The sequence below is a fragment of the Mesitornis unicolor genome, unplaced genomic scaffold (genome assembly GCF_000695765.1).
Source record: "Mesitornis unicolor isolate BGI_N332 unplaced genomic scaffold, ASM69576v1 scaffold49226, whole genome shotgun sequence".
NCBI classification, from domain to species: domain Eukaryota; kingdom Metazoa; phylum Chordata; class Aves; order Mesitornithiformes; family Mesitornithidae; genus Mesitornis; species Mesitornis unicolor.
The window spans coordinates 7,311-27,026 of record NW_010193946.1 but is presented as its reverse complement, the minus strand read 5'-3'; the positions used below and the strand labels follow the sequence as shown (position 1 = coordinate 27,026).

General features: G+C 42.6%; 1 protein-coding gene across 2 annotated transcripts; it reads left to right on the top strand.

Moving 5' to 3' along the window:
* The first annotated feature begins 1,490 nt into the window (after positions 1–1,490).
* EZR (ezrin) lies at positions 1,491–19,349 on the top strand. 2 transcript variants are annotated; one of them, XM_010187627.1, is made up of 12 exons: positions 1,491–1,571; positions 6,267–6,362; positions 7,154–7,428; positions 8,254–8,337; positions 8,973–9,119; positions 12,088–12,184; positions 15,373–15,536; positions 16,170–16,300; positions 17,001–17,161; positions 17,476–17,568; positions 18,500–18,751; positions 19,062–19,349. In XM_010187627.1, the coding sequence occupies exons 1-12, from the start codon at positions 1,509–1,511 to the stop codon at positions 19,224–19,226; spliced, it is 1,728 nt and encodes a 575-aa protein (XP_010185929.1). In that variant the 5' UTR covers positions 1,491–1,508; the 3' UTR covers positions 19,227–19,349. The 2 variants fall into 2 exon arrangements, with proteins under 2 accessions (XP_010185929.1, XP_010185928.1); XM_010187626.1 differs by lacking the exons at positions 6,267–6,362; positions 7,154–7,428 and having other exon boundaries at positions 1,513–1,571.
* The last annotated feature ends 367 nt before the right edge of the window (positions 19,350–19,716 follow it).

The window sequence follows — 19,716 nt, the reverse complement described above, 5'->3', positions numbered from 1 at the left end:
TTCCCCTCTCTTGCTACACTGGAAACTGTTTGGGAAACCCCTTTGGTTTTCAAGGCACAGGAAGAAGGCCTTAGACACACTTCCATGCTTTGTTATGGATCCCAAGTGCTATGGCTAAAGGAGCTCTTAGAAAACCTTTCTTGCTTGCTCTTTCTTGTTGCTATTAGAGGAATTTAAAAAAAAAATCCTAATTTAAAGGACACTGCTTTAGAAATACAGCTTGAAAGTGACAGGGCACCTAAGCAATCATCATCTCTGGTTTAGCAGCTGGGAACTGCTGCATTGTCAAGGTTTTGTAGTGAGCAATTTGATTCTATTCCTCTCCTGCCCCTTCCTCTCATTTCTTCAAACATGTGCCTCTGCGCTGGGCACCAGTGCCGCAGCTGTAGCAGGCTATCCTGGTCTGCCAGCTCTGGCTTTCTGTAATGTCACATTTATAAAATGCTGGGAAAACGTCATGAACTCCTATCTGTGTGTGGCTTACCTGTTGTCTGGCCTTGTATTTACATGTCCACTTTTTCTTCTCTTTCCTTCAAAATACCAAGCTGCAAGTCTAACTTGTTAGTAGAACAACACTACACGATCATTGCCGTTTGGGGTATTTTTACTTTTTTTGAGGTTGTTGGATGTTTTTGGGACCTAGCATAGTATTGCAGGCAATATGGTCTCCTGTAGCAGAACAGCTGGGAGATAATCCTTTCCTGATTTGCCGTTTTGCTGGTCCTTATGCTGTTCTCTGCAAGCTTGGTTGATTCTGTTGTCTCCTGATTAGCTGCTGATAGACTTTTTCTGGTCATTAAACACTTTTGCCTTCTTCAAACATAAGTAACCCCTGTCTTGCAGTCTACTTCTGTCATTGCAGTAAATCTGGTTATGTTTTTTCTTCACTTAACAGCAATAGCTTGGTGAACTCTTGCCTTGTAGTATCATTTGGTACCCATAACTGCTGTTTTTACGTGCAGAGTAGATTTTTATGAGGGGAAGAATGAACGTTTATTAGGTTAATGCTGATTGCTTTCTAAGAATAATCTGCAGCCTTTTGCCTTTAAAACCTCAGATTAATTCCAGCCCTAATATAAATGGAAGTTAAGTTATAAGTCTTAAATTTAATTTAGTCATTAGGACCTTTCGTAATCCGAGGGATGGCCTGCAGGCAACTATGCTGCATGCTCACAGGAGCCCATATTCCAAGGGGTTTTAGGCCTGGAGTGGTCAACTCTAAAATGCCCTCTCATTCAACCAGAAGGTCAATCAAATCCTGTGCTGAGTAGGAAAACCTGCAGAGCAATCTGGATAAGACAGCAAAGTCAGTGTCCCAATTAACTTTGCTGGTGTGATAACACAAATCTAATTGAGGCGTGTGTATATTATAGAGGTTACGGTAGTGCGTCAAAGTGTGGAGACTGTATGGTACACCAAGTACTGTGTTAACACCGAGAAATATCTTTCAGTACATCTTAAACAATGCTTTTTGTTTTTCTCCTCAGATCAATGTTCGAGTTGTTACTATGGATGCAGAGCTGGAGTTTGCCATCCAGCCAAACACGACAGGCAAACAGCTGTTTGACCAGGTCAGTGAAGGGTTGGTATGGACTCTTGTTGCTTAAGCTTGGAGTACATTTCAGACTATAGTGTTTTCTTAAGACTTCATTCCAAACCTACCTTTCTTTCTTCTCTCCACCTCCTAATCAGAGGGCCCTAGTCCAAACTAAGATCTCTAAATTCCATCACAGTTAAGGAAAAAGCAAAACTCTTTGCAGGTATGTTACGTTCCAGTGAAACTTGTCCTCTGAGCAATGCTGGGTGATGAAGTGTCATAAGGGATCTAAAACATCTAGATAGCATAGGTGGTGTGTGAAAAATGCACCTCTTGCTTTAAAATACAGCTTAACTCTTGCTTATTACTTAAATTCTAAAGTTGAAATGTTGTCCCTGTCCCTGTGTATAAAACTCTAAAGAATGAGGTCTTCAGATGGCTGACAAGGCATAGCTGCATTCATTCAGGAGCTGAGTTGGAGGTGGCCACTTGCCACAGATGTTCAAGTTTGCCAAACTACTGGCGAACCAGAAGAGTTTGTGATGTCCATGCAGCACGTATAACAACACCCTTGGAAAAGGCCACTGTGCAGCAGGATGGAGGAGAGACTTGCCCAGCCTGCCTCTGGGGGTTCCTGTGGAAGTGGAGGGCATGAGTAACCAAGGCTCTCCTCCCCTGCTGTTATTCTTCCTGCTACTGCATTAGCAATATACAGGTCTGTTTGGAGATGGACCTACAAAGGTCAGATAAAGACAACTAAAATAAACAAAAAGCACTTTGTAAAATGTTATTATTTTCTTAAGTGCCTTTCTCTTATGAAACTGAAGTAAAGCCTAGATTGCAGCAGAATGATGTAACTTACTGTTCTGGAATTAAAACAAACGAACAAAACCACACACAAAAAATCCCACCCCAAAACCCCCACACTTGCTTCTTTTTCTGCTGGAATCTGAAAACTAAGAATTGATCTATGCAGACTTCAGTTACATGTCTTAAGCTGTTAAAGCAATTCCTTTGCACTTCTCCCCATGTCCCCTGCTAGCCTTGATAGCGAAAGGTGGTTGCACTTTAGTAGGCAGAAATGGCTGAACAGTGTCCGTTCCTTCTGAGATTTTGTTGTGAGATAAACATCAAGTATTCATTGATTGGAAATTTGGTGAAGTGCATATGAAATGTCTGCATTTTTATGGAACCAGCATTTGCTGTTTGACCTTCCCTTCACTGCTGACCACCCTTGCATCAAGGTAGTTTCCTCCTCCAGCCCCTTCCAGGTTTACCCAAACCTGAGAACTCTGGTTTCATTTCTGGGGATACAGAAAGCCAAATGCCTAAAATCCAGGTTTTGGAAAGCAGTGCCTTAGACAGTGTAAGTATGTCTTATGTTCCTTACAATAAGGATTCACCAAGGACATTTTTCTCCCACATATATTCACTGATGTTTACAAGCCTTATGAAGAACAGCTGGAGAAGAGAAGGCTGAGGGGAGACCTCATCACCACCTACAACTACCTAAAGGGAGGTTGTAGAGAGGGAGGTTGTAGACAGGTGGGTGCTGGTCTTTTCTCCCAGGTGATGGAGGACAGAACAAGTGGAAATGGCACCAAGCTGTGCCAAGGGAGATTCAGGTTAGAGATAAGGAGGAAGTTCTTTACTGAGAGGGTTGTCAGAGGCTGGAACAGGCTGCCCAGGGAGGTGGTGGAGTCACCATCCCTGGATGTATTTAAAGAGCGGGTAGACGAGGTACTTAGGGATATGGTTTAGGGGGTAGACAGGAGTGGTTGGACGTGATGATCTTGGAGGTCTTTTCCAACCGAGCGATTCTGTGATTCTGTGTGATTCTGTGATCTGTTAAGAGTTAGGGCCCTCTCTCTGGCAGAAGAGAACCTACTTTCTTGCTCTCCAGCTGAGAGGCATAAAATTCTGAGAACATGGAAAAACACAGGATGCTTCAGATTCAAGATGCTTTTCACTTGCTGCCTATGTAGTTCTGGACTTCAGAAGACTCTGCTTGTTGCAGCACTTACTACACTATTGGGATAAATTACCACCTTGTGAAAGTTTGCTCCTTACATCCTGTGGATTGAGTTTAAAACCTGTGCTTGCAAATTCTTACCCATAGTCCATATCTTGTTGGGGTGCACTTCTGTGTTTCAAGAGAAGACCAAGGTAGAAGCATGCAGCACAAAACCAGGGCAGGAGAAGATCATGTGTTTAGCTGCAACTGTTCTGACGCCCTCTCTTCACTTCTGCTGTGAAAGCCTTTTACTAGGCCCTTATCTCAAGTGGAATTTACACTTAGATGAAGTCTATGGGGGCAACAGATTTTCACAGGTATGAGGAGTGGCCCAACTTGAACTGAAAAACCACAGTGGGGGGAAAGGGCATTGAAGCAGCAGGCTATTTTTGGAAACCACAAGATGGTTTTTTGGCATGCTGTCAGCTACCAAACCCACTCTGTCAGTGCCCTGGTGCTTTAGGCTTTGCTGACAGAAGTGTATCCTCCATGTAAGGTTCATTATAGCTCCCTTTTATAGAAAGCGGAGAGTGGTGAAACCTGTGAATGCTGAGTTCAGCTCTGCTCCAGCCAGGCCTATGTAGAGTTTACACTGCAGTGGTCCTGGCATTTTCTGGGAGTGAATGCATTGCTGGGAGGCACAGTCCTGGGCAAACTTAAAATTTGTTGCTTCATGCATTTGAGGAGTGGGGGAAAGATGTCTCCCAGCTTGAATATAATGCATTGGTTCTTAGTTTTACCTGTTTTGCTGTGGAGGAAGTTTACAAACCATATCCCAGAATACAAGCTAAAACATTCATGTCTTCGTTCTTCACGTTGGAGCTCAAATGGTCAAATTGAAGTTCAGCTTAATACTTTCTCCTTCCTTGCCTTTAGTTTTGGGGAAGAACTTGAAAGGTCATAACTTGTGCAAGCTTTCTAACTTGATTTATAAAAAAGTGTACTTTTTCCGTTGCAAGAGACATTCAGAGATAATGACCTGGTAAGTGCTTGATTTATGCAATGCTATTTTAATGAAGTTACAACACTTTTTTTGTGCAACAGGAAGTATCGCACAACTCACCCCTGCTTTTCTGGTAGATTGAGTAAAGCCGAGTTCTGACCCTTCTAAGAATATGCCTAGCTATCAGAAAACTTGTCTGCTCTGAGGTGAAACCAGCCACTTTGGAGGAGGAGGGAAAAGGAACTTCAATCAAGTAAAGGCTGAAGTATTTTCAGACCCCAGGTCTTTTTTAAAAGGGTTTTTTTGTTTGTTGGGTTGTTGCTTGCTTTTTTTTTTAAACATAAACTCTAGTTATAATGTATGGCCCTGCTGAAGTAGAATATGTAGACCACAGCCTACTAAATACAGCCCACAGTGTCTACCTATGAAGCTATCCCGTTTCCTCAACTAGTAGACACTGACCTCTTTATCCTTAAAAGACATTTTTCATACTACTATGCAGTTTTCTTGGCCTTATATCGCTAAACTTTCTAGATTGCTTGTTATTCAGCAATGTCATTCAAACAGTAATTCTCAGAGTGCTGATCAGGATGGTGCATTTTTCCCCATCTCCCTTACCTTACTGTAGCTTACCGGTAAGAAAATTTAAGTGAAGCTGCAGCAGAAACTAATGAAGTATCCTAGAACCGTTGTATCCAGCAATACTATAAATGGGAAAGGTGAAACAGGCCCTTGGTTGAGATCTCAGACCTGTTGAAGCCAGTGTTACTACAGCCTCTGGAGTCTGTCACACTTTCCTAACTTGCGAAGTAGTTTTAAAAAGCTCTCGCCTGGTGGTCTGCTCTGCAAATAACGTCAAGCAAGTGATCCAGATATGTATGTAGTGGATCCTTCCAGATCTCAGCTCTGTCTAGAGCACAGCTTTATAGGTAGATGAGCTGGCAGCAAACTACTGAGCTATAAGAACAAGTGGTCAAGAGTAGGAGGAGGTCAGGAACTAGGCTGTCTTCTCCACTGAGGAAAAGGAGCATGTCCAAAAAAGACTATTTTCACTAGTAAGTGTGCCATCCAGTCAACGGATGGTATTTTTGGGTCTTTCATCTGGTTAGTATTTACAATACATGAAATGAAATTTGTCCTAATATTGGGCCATCAGTATGTTTTGTCCATCAAAACCAGTCTTTGTGCAAGTTTAAAAAAACCAGTACCCTTGACTGAGAATACTTGTAGCTTGTTTTAGTTCTCAAAACTGCAGAGGGAGCTTACTGCAGCAGCTGTGTAAAGCATCCCTCAGTTGCTTCCTCCAGCCAAATCATCTTTGGTGACTGGCAGACAAGATCACTGCAGCCATTAGTACTGCTATCCAGTTGTAGTTGTACTAACACCGTTACAGACCATCTATCCATAAGTTTTGATGAGAGAAGTAACTTGCTGCTTCATCAAGTATAGTTTTGAGAAGGGCCAGTAGACAGAAGCAAGCAGAAGGCCCACCTGCTACCAGTGTACCAGTTTGTGGCCTGTCACTTGCCCCGTTTGTCTTTCCTGGTTTCCCCAGAATCATCATCTCCTAGGAACTGGGTGGGACAAGTAGCTTACCCTGTGCCATTGCTGTCATCTACTACAGCAGCTGTAGATCTTTGTCTGCAAGATGAAATCAAGAGATGCCAGATGGGGAGATTTAGGCTGTTGCCTTGGGTGATACAGGACTTGAGAGGGTACCTGGACTTAAAGTGAACTGTTACCTACACTAACTTTCTTCCTTTATGTTACAGGTGGTTAAAACCATAGGTTTGCGAGAAGTGTGGTACTTTGGACTTCAGTATGTGGACAACAAAGGATTCCAGACTTGGCTGAAGCTTGATAAAAAGGTAACAGTCATCGGGCTAATTGCTGAACAGACATTAATGCTTATATGATTCCTGATTTGTTATTGGCTGCAACTTTATAAACCTTGTACCTGTTGTTGATTGTTCCTTCTCATAACTCCAGGATTATTTTTAGAGAAAACTTTGTGACCTCCATGGGAACTGTTTGGGTGAGGTGTGGCATAGTGGGTGTTTGCCCCTTCTCTGTGAATCGTAGAAAGCTTTATAGTATTTGTCAGATATACAGCAGCAGCTTGAGTACTTTGTTAGGTAGATGCAGCTATTCTTGCTGTGTCTGGAGGAGCATCTTGGCTAGTGATGGTTTTAGTCTCTGCTTGTGCAGGATCAGTTGTTACTAATCAGAGGTCACTTCAAGGCTGGGCGGTTGTGACAGAGTGCAGGTGCCTCTGATGTGCTCTTGTTTGTGGACGTGCAACTCTTCTGAGGGTGTGAAGAGTTTCCTGATGAGGCAGTCAGTGACACACCTGTTTAATGGCATGGGGCTGTTCTCTGCCAAACATGTATGACACTGGATGGGTTTGCTATCTGATACAGCATGGTAAATCATTCTCCAGTGACCAAGGTTTGCTGTGCAAGCAGAATTTTACTGGCTTTGTTGGAAAACACAATGCGTCTCCCCTGTGTTCTCATACCAGTAAGCAGCCAGAATTAAGGAATGAGTTGGCAGTCACCCACCTTTTGAGGCAAATGCCCCTAATCCCTTTCTCTGTGTAAAAGCGGTTTATTCCATTGTTTGCAACCCTGCTCAGTGGTGGTGTCACCTCTGTCCTCAGGTTTCTGCTCAAGAAATCAGAAAGGAGAATCCCCTCCAGTTCAAATTCCGTGCCAAGTTCTTCCCAGAGGATGTGTCTGAAGAGCTGATCCAGGACATCACGCAGAAGCTCTTCTTCCTGCAGGTGAAGGAAGGGATCCTCAGCGATGAGATCTACTGTCCTCCTGAAACTGCAGTACTTCTTGGCTCCTATGCTGTGCAGGCCAAATTTGGAGATTACAACAAAGATGTGCACAAGCCTGGATACCTCAACTCAGAGCGTCTGATCCCCCAAAGGTGAAAGAGTTGGTTGATGCAGTCTCTTTTTTTGGAGGGGGGACATTTTTTTTGTGGGGTGTTGGTTTTTTTGAGTCAAGAATTTGCATTCTGGTTAAATACAAAGAGTTTCACTGAAGGCATTATCTCTCTTTTTTTTTTATTTAATTGTATGCATTTGGGGGTTTTCCTTCTTTTATTTCTATCTGTTAGAGTATGTTTTTGTGTTCTTCCCTTGAGTTGGTTAGGGAGAGGAAGTATACTTTTGAATTCAACTTTTCTTTCCTAAGCATTGCTGCCATGCTGGTAATAGGCAGCATGAATGTCTACTCTTTAAGAAGAAAGGAGCAGCTTTCAGTCATGAATGTATCATCCCTGGAGAAGTTTGGGTTTTTTGTTCTTAATCCTAATGTACAGTCCTAAAAATCCTGAATCTGGAAAGCATGCCTTGAGGCTACGTAGTCCATCCCTACACAGGCCAAGTGTGTGTTATCAGACAAATGGCGTCTGTTTACACTTCCTGGTGACAGTCTGCACCACAGGAATGACACCAACTTTTGCTTTGCTTTGCTTTGCTTCAACCCCCGGTGTCTGCAGCATGTATGAGATTCTTTTGCTTACTCCTCTCATGTCTCTGGTCAGTGACCAGAAAGGCTTTGCAGAGGTGTTTTGTTCATTCCGAATGACTCTGCTTCACAGAGTACATCTTTGGGCCGAGTAGGATCTTCCCCTTGGTTTCAGTAAGGCTTTGTGGGTGGGACTGATTAGTCATAAACACAAAGATCAGCATCAATGGTACTGCAGAGCACAAATTCTAATCTTGCTAATATCTCTTTCTTTGTGTAGGGTGATGGACCAACACAAACTCTCCAGAGAGCAGTGGGAAGAACGGATCCAGGTGTGGCATGCTGAACACAGCGGCATGCTCAAGTAAGTTTTGTATTGGTTTCTAGGCCAGCCACTTTGTCCCTGGCTGATTGCTTTAAGCTCACAGTTCTACAGCATGCTTTTGAAATAGACTCAAAGAGTCTCCTGTGAGTGGGAACTATTAGTGTGTATTTTCTAGTCCGACACTGAATCACACAACAAAACCTGATAGGATTCTCACACTTGTTCTAAGATCTGTCTCTTGGATGGCTTCCTGAAAATCTTGAACCTAGGCAGAGTATATCAATGATGACTTTAAGTGGAAAAAAAAAGTACAGTTGTGCATCTAACTTTAAGTTCACTGAAGCATTTGCTTTGGCAGACAGGGAAAGTTCAGGTACTATACCTTTCCCACTGACTGTACCTTGAGACAAAGATGAATGCTGGAAGAGATGAATGTTGCTAATTTTCTGTCTGGAAATACTAGGGATGGGTAAATGGGAGTAATGGGGGGTGTGTATGTTCATAGGTGTAATATCATAACTCCTAAAGTGAATCCCAGATGCGGAATGTTCAGTTTTAGCTCTTGTGTTTGACTTGTGAGGAGAAGTTACTTGTTTCCCTTGAGGACTTTGTGCTTTCTGAGATAGTCAGCTAAATGAGAAGCTAACATCTGCTCTCCTTCCTGTCTCAACCAGGGAGAATGCCATGCTGGAATACCTGAAGATTGCTCAAGACCTGGAGATGTATGGAATCAACTACTTTGAAATTAAGAATAAGAAAGGAACTGACCTTTGGCTGGGGGTTGATGCCTTGGGGCTCAACATCTATGAAAAGGATGATAAGTAAGGCTTTTTTTTCACCTCCGATCTCCCAGAGTGAGAGCTGGCATGGGAGCCAAGGGACATTTCTCATTTACAGGGTGAAGGCAAAGTTTAGAACTTGCTGGTGTTCCACTTGTGGATCAGTAGGTGAAGCTGTGCTAGGAAATGAGCTTTCATGTCATTTATGCTTTCGTGACTTTCCTGACCTTTGCAGCCTGACCTGCTAATGCTTCCTGCCGTATAAAGAGAGATGCCATCTGGTAAATTGTGCACAGTTGTAGAGCTGAACCCTGAACTAAGCTTTTCCTTAAGTCAGGTTGCTAGGTATGGCAGCAGTAGGTATAAAACAAGAACCTAGATAGACTGACATAACTGCAGAGTGTTTGGACATCTAAGGCCATTCCTCTACTGAAGTTAATAATAGATGTCTGTACAAATGCCTGGTTTTGAAAAGGACAGATTATGGGGTGGACACAAAACCAAAGCCAGATAACACCCAAAACCCAGGGAGGAGTTAACCTATATAGTTACCGTGAACGAGGAATGAAATGAGGTCTTGCTGAGATACGCATAGTTTTAATCAGCCCTGTTGGTAAAGGCAGAGCCATTATTAATTGGATGGTAGGTGGGAAATTATAGACTGCATCTATAAATAAACATAAAAGGAAGGTGAGAACAGCTGTGTCTAAGCCTGCTAGTCTCTTCTAATACCCCACAATTGACAGGGAGTTAAAATAGACATCTTTTTCTTTTTAAATGAAGGGTTGCTCTCTAGACTGCTTTTTTTTTCTTCTTTAATTTCTCTGCCTTCCAAGTCTTGGTTTCCTGTCACAGATCCATAACAGACTACCATTGTACTACGGAGGGGTTTTCACCTGTTCTACATCTTTGCCCCCAAAAAGCTTTGAACGCAACCCAAATATTAATTGGAACTCTCTGTTAAGATGGCAAAGAGAAATGCAGCCTTTTCTGCTATGCTAATATATACTGTCACCCAGAAAACAAGGAGTGTCACATGAAAGAAAAGTAGTTTCGTTCATGTAATACTTGAATCTTGAATGACTGGTCTTGCTATGTAACCATGGTCACACAAACAGGTTTTTCGAGCTGCCAAAGCAGACGGTGTATAGCCCCTTGACTGCAAAGAGTTATCAAGGGCATTTGTAAAACAAATACTGTGCTGGAGCAAGCTGCTTGTTTCTGCTGTAACTCTTGCTACTATGTAATTAAGTCTTTTGAGCAGATATGGGGACTAGAAAAATAGTAAGGTGTACCGTGCCTCTGGTTTGTATGTGTAAAATTTGAGGACTGGGGCAAAGGTTAAAAAGCAAAGACTTCCTTGTTGAAGTTCAACCTGAGGAAAACAAGACCATGCTATAGGCATGCAAGCCTCCGTACTGCAGTCTGTGTCAGTGTCCCACTTCTAGGTATTTTCAAGCTCCCCCCCTCCAGTAAAGAGGAGAATCCACAATAGAACCAGTGACTTATTTTAGTTGTCTGTCATACTGTATTATCTGGGGTTAAAACATTTAAGCTATTATGACGGAAGTGGATTAATTAGTTAATCTTAGTTAATTAAATAATTTTCTTTACAGTTCTACGTAATGTTACACACACACACACACACACACACACTGTTGCATAATCCTGTAGTTGAGTTAAAGGTTAGGGAATGGTGAGTTCCTAAGAGGATGTATTTTATTCTTGATTTCTAATTTTAAACAACACAAGTTGGTTTTTATGCTTGAACGCAGCAAAATTGTGCTATCTCTGAAGACGAGTCAAATTCCTCCAAAATTGCCAGCTTTTTTTCCTTAACTAGTGAGCTCTATAGAAAAGATTCTTACAAAGTGGTTCACTGTGATGATTGACGCTTCTCTAAGTGCTAAACACTAATACTTGTTTCTCCAAACTAGAAATAGTTGTCAGCACTTCAGTGTGCGTCAGAGACACTCATATTGCAGGGGATAGATAGTAACAAAAAGATTGCTTGTATTATCATTTCTGTAAGACACAATTCTTAATCGTTAACTGCTATCTCTAGAGAATGGATCCTCCATTCATAAGAGAAGAATAGTGTGATACTAAACTTGAAAATGAAATATTTGTTTGCAAGGGAATTGAATGAGTTTGTTAACAGTCAAATACACAAGCATCTGATCTCATGAGTAACTTGGTACTTTCTATATGCAAGAGTCTGGAGAAATAGAAGAAAAGGAAAACCTCAAATGACTAGTGCAGCTTAAAGAAATCATTTTAAACAAACCAGCAGACCTGAACTCCTAGGCAGCGAGGAAGAGCTGGGAGTCCAAGTCCTACCCTTTGTTTCAAGGGGCGCTTTCCAATAGGAGAGCACCACGTGCAGTTCTGCTAGAGCGGTTTGTATGGAAGGAATGACCAGGGCTCTTTGTCACCAGCCTTGCCTGTAATCTAGGGGAGGAAACAAAAGGCAAGAAATCTGCGTCTACCAACCGTGTTTGTGCCTGCCCAGCACTTCAGAAGTGAAGGCAGCACGGAGGTAACTGGGCTTGCTGTAATGCAGCAGGGTAGACTCCTCTGTGGGTGCTAGAAGGTGTGGGGAGTTGCTGAGCTACTTTGGCTTATGCCTCCCACGATGTGAGAGAAGCCTCCTGGAAGCCCAGCGCACATGCCTGAAGTATGTACACTGTAGGTTTTAGGCCCTGGTTTCACAGAAACAAGCTTAAAGCAGGTATTTGGGAAAGCTGAGTGCATGGCTTCGGCAGAGACCATCCCTGTTGTACAGTCAAAGGTCTGGGTAGGGTGACTGGTCCCAATGAGGAGAGACTCTGTAAGGGGAGTGACTGGGCATCACTTCCTGCTCCTGTGGGTTTTTGTTTCAACTACTGTCATCTTTCTGTTGGGAGAGCTGTGTGAAGTGTTGCATCCCACTGTGTCTGTGATAGAAAAAAAGTGGGTGGAAAAAAAGTTCATTGCAGCATCTCTTAAAAATGTTTATCTTTTTTTCCAGACTGACTCCAAAGATTGGGTTCCCCTGGAGTGAAATCAGAAACATCTCTTTCAATGACAAGAAGTTTGTTATAAAGCCTATTGACAAGAAGGCACCTGTAAGTATATCTAGAATGGATTCCTGGATACTGCATATGAACAACCAATACTGTTTCTTCTCAAAATGCATTTGTCTGTGGTGAGACAAAAAGTTGCAGATATTCTAGAGGCAAAATGAGCCCTGGTATTTAGGGTGTATTTGGAGCTGTTTTTCTGTGCAGTATAAATAAGGGTTTATGTTGGTATCTAGCATGAAAAAAAATGAGGATTTTACAACTGCAGAGTCTTTTTTTTTTTCCCTAGCAAACCAGGTAATGTTATGCTTAAATCTGAGATTCTTCACTAGTTTTGTGAGCCTTCTCTGTAGCCAGATTATATTCCAAGACGAGTCCTCTCCCCATTTCTTTAAGTGCATGAAAGCTGGTGGCTAACTATTTTGTTGTCAAAAAGAAAAAGAAAAACATACCACCACAAAAATAATGCAAATGCTACTGCCAAACCACATGGATATGTACAGCTTCCCATCTTAATGCTCATTGCTCACTTCCACGCCACTGAAAGAGTAAAAGCCACTTAAGGACTATGGTTGTTCATTGACCTTCTTGAATACTAGGGTAAATGGGAATGATACGATTTCTGTGGAGAACCTACATACAGCTACCTGTGAATGTCACTTCTTATTACTTAGAGTGTTTTCAGCATTATTTTAGTGAAGAACTAGCAACTTTGACCTGTTGAAAACATAGAGTAACTTCTATAGGTGGATTTTGTTCTGTCAGTCTTGTGAAACTTTTTGGAGTAGTTAAGAAAGGCTTTCTCTTCTTCTCTTCTCCCCACTTCAGTACTTGGCCTTAGTGGGTAAGCACAGCCCTGAGAAATAATAAGCAGTTTGACTTTGGCAAAGGGTGATGGCTTATAAATCTCTAAATTACTGGGAGGACCTTTTTCTGTTAAAGGTTACTTTCCTGTTACACCCAATGTACTGCAAGGCTTTCCTCTAGGTAACAACCTGGGTTTTGGGGGCAGAGGAGCTTCTTTTTGTGATGCTGTTAGTGAAAGCCAGCAAAACTCCCCAGAGATAGAAAGCTGGTCTGTCAAGCATGCCTTTCTCAACAGAAGATCCTCTTGAACATGTTGTACACATTATGAAATTACTAATGTCCTGTTTGTGGATCACAGCTTTCCATCCACTCTGCAACAGTAAATCTGACAGAGTTTGAAATGGGAGACTTGCAAGAGGGTGATACAGAGAGGTGTTAACATTGAAAAACTCAGTTATGTTTCCTCCCTGTGACTCAGTTGTCCTTTTCCCTCTGGGTGATGTTATGTTTAAAGCTATGTGTGAGAGAGGAATTTATCTGGGCACTAATTCTGAGCATTCAGGAAGTTGTCTGGATCTTTTCATATGCCTCTGTCTCCTTTTAAAAAGGCCAGCATTATAACTACAGCAGAATACCCAGTCCACCCAAGACGTGGGTTGGAAGCTCCTCTTTAATTTAGAGGGCTCTACCATGTCAGTGTTTAAATGGGCACTAATGTAATGGGTAGAGTCCTGCGGCACCTTGCCCTGAATAAGCTTCCTTAATTTTTAGGTCTGTCTGCCTACATACTCCAACATCTTCAGCACTTTATCTTTCCGATACCAAGCTGCAATGCTCCTGGTTGTGCGAGACCAGGGAATGAGAAACAGGATTCTTTTATGTTCTTACATGAATGTTTTGTCCCTTGGTTATGACCTTATAGGACAAACATCACCAATATCCATGCCCTCAGTATTCACTTCCATGTAAGTGAACCTTGTCTCAGGATAGGACCTGCTTATCACAATGTACACAAACTCTTTGTTTTTAAAATTACTTGTCAGAAGTAGAAGGTCAACTGAACGGCTTACAGGCACAGTTTACGATATCAGACCTGTACAGCTCAGAATGGCTCTGGCAGGGTTTATTGAGGAGCACAACACACCGAGCTGACTGCGTCTCTTGCAGTCAGGATGTGAATTAGGAAAACTTGTTGAAGAAAATGAGTCTTTGTCAGTGTATTCATGTTCATCTTCATAAGTAATTGGAGGGCTTTTCATTGCTTCTCGTGTGACTTCTAGTTATTCCACAGATAGCCGCAACTTGTGCTCCTCAGCTCAGGCAGTTAAAAACATGATCACTGCTGCCATGTAGAAGGGTAGGGTCTCTGTGTGCCCCTTCTCAGTTCCACCTCTTGCTATCAGTGGGGCAGTCCATAGGAGAGTGATTCTAAGGAATGGGTACTGGTTTATGGTGGTAATGAGGCAGCTTGCCCACCGTCCATACAGTGCACAAAAAAAGGCACAAAGATGCAGGGTTTGTTTGCTGTGTGAGTTTAGCCTGTGTTGTAAACATGTACCGACTTGGAAAAATCATCAGGCAGGTAGTGAACTTGGCCCTCTGTATCCCTTTCTTAGCAGATTTGCTTCTGGAAATTCCACCCTGGTGTATAGTTTCTGTAAAAGACTGGTTATAACACAGATAATAAGAAATGTGGGGCTGTTCATTTTGCAGAACCAGAAATTTTAGAATATTTTGTGGTTTGTTACTACCAGCAACCCGATATTCAAAATAACTCATATTTTTTGTGGTTCCAAAAAAATAGCTTTCATTTGACATTCTTGTAACAGCTTGGGTCAACTTCACTAGGAAATGCCACAGAGAGGAAAGAATGATATTGGAAGGTATTTCTGCATGGGTGGGGATTTCTTCTCTTTCTCTGAGAAAACACAGATGGTGCCTTAAATATTGATTCAAATAGATCAGAAAATTCTACAAATTTACTTTAATAGTCTGCAATAAATTTTTACTTCTAACAGAAAAAGTTTCATTCCTTTATCTTTCAGTCATAAAACCTTGCAAAATTAAAAACCAATTACTCAGACTCGAGGTCTCTGAGTTCCCCAGATGGTTACCTGACAACCCAGAATCTTCTGCAACATTTCCAAACTCCAGAAAGTCTCCTTTAAATGGAGAATGTTAATTTTCTTCAAAAGCTACTTTTTCTTGAAGAGTAACTTCTCAATTTTATGTAGGCTTGAAACAGAGAATATAAATAACAGTTGTTTTGGCTTCAAATGCTATTGGCAGTCCTTGCTGCTATATATAAATGGCCTGTGTATATGTCTCAATTACAGTGAAAGTAATGACAAGGCAATCTGTCTGCAGGTAGCTGGGGAAAGGAAAAGCAAGCTTGGAAAACTCACTGCATGGTCTTTCTCTTCTAGGACTTCGTGTTTTACGCCCCTCGTCTGAGGATTAACAAGAGGATCCTGCAGCTCTGCATGGGCAACCATGAACTGTATATGCGGCGCAGGAAGCCCGACACCATTGAGGTGCAGCAGATGAAAGCCCAGGCCCGGGAGGAGAAGCACCAGAAACAGCTGGAAAGGTCAGCTTGAATGCGGGCATGGTGTGGCAGAAATGACACCAAACTGCCAGGGGTCAGCAGGCAGCTGGGAATGTGGGTTTCACTTGGACAAGGCCGTCCCATGTTCGTAAGGCATATGTGTGGCCCCAGAGCTCTGGCTTATGGGGTGGACTCGGAATATCCTGCAGCAGGACTCTAAGTGTTACTCTTCTGGCTTGGATGTGTGGCTGTGTGGTCTGCTGTCCTCTTTGCAGTCTTGAGAAGTGCACAAGTAAAGGCACAGGGGGCTCCCATGTGGTGGTGCACACCTAGAGAGGGGTTCACCTGACTCTTTGTGTTGGACCATGAGATGGCTGGGAGTAAGGGAGAAACCTTCAAAGGGAGCATGTGTGTACACTGCAAAGAGAGAAGAGGGGACTGGGAGACCTCTTACGGGCAAGTAAGAAGGATCAGCAGTTCCATTGGACTTCCACCACTGGCTGCAGGTTCCTTATGATTCAAGAAATTATGTTGCTTTTCTCCTGTATTCATGGGTTGTTTGTCTTTGTTTGATTGGTGCTCGCTCTTGTTTTTACACCTTCTTGGCTTTCCTTGCTGCCTGGCTGTAGCTTATATCTGACAGTGAGCTTTAAGCATGAAATCTGTTTCTAACAGGCAACAGCTCGAGAATGAAAAGAAGAAGAGGGAGACAATTGAGAGGGAGAAAGAACAAATGTTGAGGGAGAAGGAGGAGCTGCTGGTGAGGCTACAAGAGTATGAGGTGAAGACTCAGAAAGCAGAGAAAGGTAAAGTACTTGTATGGACTTACCAGACCACGTGTTTTGTGCTCCACAGAAGGGTTATATGGGTCGCTGCCTACACCTAGTCTAAATCTGATGACACTGCAATCTCTTGGCAAGGTTTCCTAATTTCTGCCTACATGGATAAATACACACATCTGTGCACACTGCTGAGATCATCCAAAGCATGAAAGCATAAAATCTGCTGATTGTATTTGGGAATTGAAGGTCACACAAACTCTGTTTTCCCCTGTTGCCAAGAGGATTTAAGTAGTGTAGCCTCTTCCAACAGTGAGTAACAGAGTTCAGCTCTCAAGTACTTTTTACTTCTCACAGAAGAAGTACTTTGGGAACAAGACTTTCCAGTGAAATGGAAGCTTCTGTTTCAGTGCACAGATGAGCAGATTGGAGACAGCAACATCTGGTCCTTGCAGAAAACTGTCAATTAAGGGCAGCAGAATAATGTCAGTGTTACAGACTTCAGTGCAAATATCTTGCAGAAGATTTAATTTTAATGTGCAGCTGACTACTTCTGAATTCAGTTACTTGATGTATTATGCACGTAACTACTTTGAGGTTGACAGTGAAGGGATATTGCAAGCTGGAGTTAAGCGCTTGTCATGACTTCTGCAGTTACCTAAGAGACTGTAGTCCCTTTGCTTTGATCAGGCCTGTGGGCTGACCGCATTGATCCGTCTTTCTGCAGAGCTCTCAGATCAGATCCAAAGAGCCATTCAGCTGGAGGAGGAAAGGAGACGAGCCCAGCAGGAAGCAGAACGCTTGGAAGCTGATCGTTTGGCTGCTCTGCAGGCCAAGGAAGAGCTGGAGAAACAAACTATGGACCAGATAAAGAGCCAGGAGCAGCTGGTAAGACCTGGTCATTTTGAGGATAAGATGTACCGGCATGTTACTATGCCCTTTGAGTAAGGCAAAGCATTGCTCTCCAGGGAAAAGCATTGCGCAGTGAAATACTAGACCATGTGATAGCATCATTGTGGCACTGGTTTGTCTCATGAGCAATCTACTCAATGCTCTTAATTTCCTATTCAGTTTTTATTACAGAAAAGTGTAACACTTGGGTCTTTTCTCAGTCAACAGTGTTTCATTGTTGTGTTTGGGTTTTTGTTTGCTTTGTTGTTTTTTTTAAGAGTCCTTATAATTCCAGTCTTATTATTCAACAGGCTACAGAGCTTGCAGAGTATACAGCCAAGATTGCACTTCTTGAAGAGGCAAGGAAGCGTAAAGAGAGTGAGGTTGAAGAGTGGCAGATCAGAGTGAGTATCTCTGTTTTACAAAGTTGCTCTAAAGTTCTGCGGTTGCACAGAGCATACCATGGTGCTTAGCCTGGTATGACTTCTTGAAACACGTGAAGGCAAACATCTGCACACCAGCAGAGAAGGGCAGACTCGTGATGAATGTGCAATACGCCAGCAAAACACCTTTTTTACAACAAGCCTGTAGTCAAACTTCAAAATGAAATCCTGTATTAAGCCTAAAAATGTGCTCATTAACTTGGAGCCAGGGAGGGGAAGGGGCACATGTATAAATGATGCATTTAATCTGTGACATCCCATAATCTTTAGACATTACATCAGTCAAGAGAAGACACTGCAAATGCAGCCACACTGCAGGTACCATTCTCGAGGAGTGTTTGCTGTTGTCAGTGGCTTCCTGGTACCCACAGTGAGGGAGTTGAATTAATTTGATGCAGTAAACTGAAAAATAAACCACGCTGGGCTGGGAATGCTTGGTGCTTCCAGTGGCCTCCCTGTACCTAGCGCTGCAGACCACATGGGAGGGCAGAACTGCTGAAGCAGCAAGGAAGGAGATTGCCTACTGTGTAATTGCATTAAAAATGCCAACTTGGGAAGTTCTTGCTCTGTAGAACCCATATTTACAACCTGCAGCTCTTCAAATGGAGAACAGGATGCAGAAAACTGTAGCTTTGCACAGAACCATTTTTCCCAGACTGTGTGTCAGATCCCCTGCACATTAGACAGTGGATGATGATAGTATCACTAGCAAAAAAAATAAATGTTGTGCATAACACTGTAACAGAGGACTGTCAGTGGCAGATTTAGTTCCTTCTTTCTTGCTTTTCATAGTAGATTGACAGAACTGGGAAGATAAGCATTGAACTGTTCATTGAGCTGGTTTAAAGCAAGAAATGCATGGAAATATTTTTCACTCTTTCTTTTCCCAAAGGCCAAGGAAGCCCAGGAGGATCTGATAAAGACAAAGGAAGAGCTACACCTGGTAATGACTGCTCCACCTCCACCCCCACCACCCGTCTATGAGCCAGTGAACTACCATGTCCATGACAACTTGCAAGATGAAGGATCTGAGTACTCTGCCTACAGCGCAGAGTTCTCCAGCGAAGGGATCAGGAATGACCGCAATGAGGAGAAACGCATCACTGAAGCAGAGAAGAACGAGCGTGTACAGATGCAACTGAGGGTAAGACAATATTTGGAGGAGACGGAGTAATTGCAACAATCATTCCTGGAAAACGCATCATTTAACCACTTGGTTAAGCACACAAAACATGAGAGTTTCTCTTCGTTTGAATCAAAGACAAAAGGTATATAAAGATTACTCTTGTTACTCAGGCTTTGAGATTGCTTACGTGATCCATAGTGTTTATGAAAAACATGTGTTGTATCCATATCACTGATGTGTCCAGTCACCTGTCAGCTCTCACCGAAAAGCACTGCTGTCATGAGCTGAAGGCACGTGTAACGTGTATTTAATGTTCTTTACATTGTAGGCGCTGACAGATGAGCTGGCCCAAGCTAGAGATGAAAATAAGAGGACCCACAATGACATTATCCACTCAGAGAACATGCGACAGGGACGTGACAAGTACAAGACACTGCGGCAGATCCGGCAAGGCAACACCAAGCAGAGAATTGATGAGTTTGAGGCGATGTAACGATGCTTATAACAAGAAGGCAGGACTGTGGGAAAGGCAGATCTTAATGCTGTGTTCTTGTTTTGGGGTTTTTTTTGTTGTTTGTTATTTTTTCCCCTGAGGAGGGGTCACTGTATGGCATTTGAATCTCCCTTTTATTCCATACCTTCTATTAAATTTGGTATAGTTAAAAACTTAGCGTACCACTGATCCTGGTAACTTGCTCATGCCTTTGCTTAGTGCCAAAAGGCCTTATGACACATCTCTCTTTAAGCAAGACAAATTTGGATAGGCCGTGCTTCTGGTTGAAGATAGTGTCCTGTGCAGGTGCTGGATTCAGCTTGGTCTAAAAATAAGCAACTGTGGGTGAATTTTGTGCCATATGTCTTTGTATTATTAGTTACAGTGTAAAGTCCAACAGTTGAAGACATGTTGTAGAACTCAAGATCTGCAAGGACCTGTATGTATGTGTGTGCATGTGTGTTTTTAGACCCTGTTTTTTGTCTTGGTC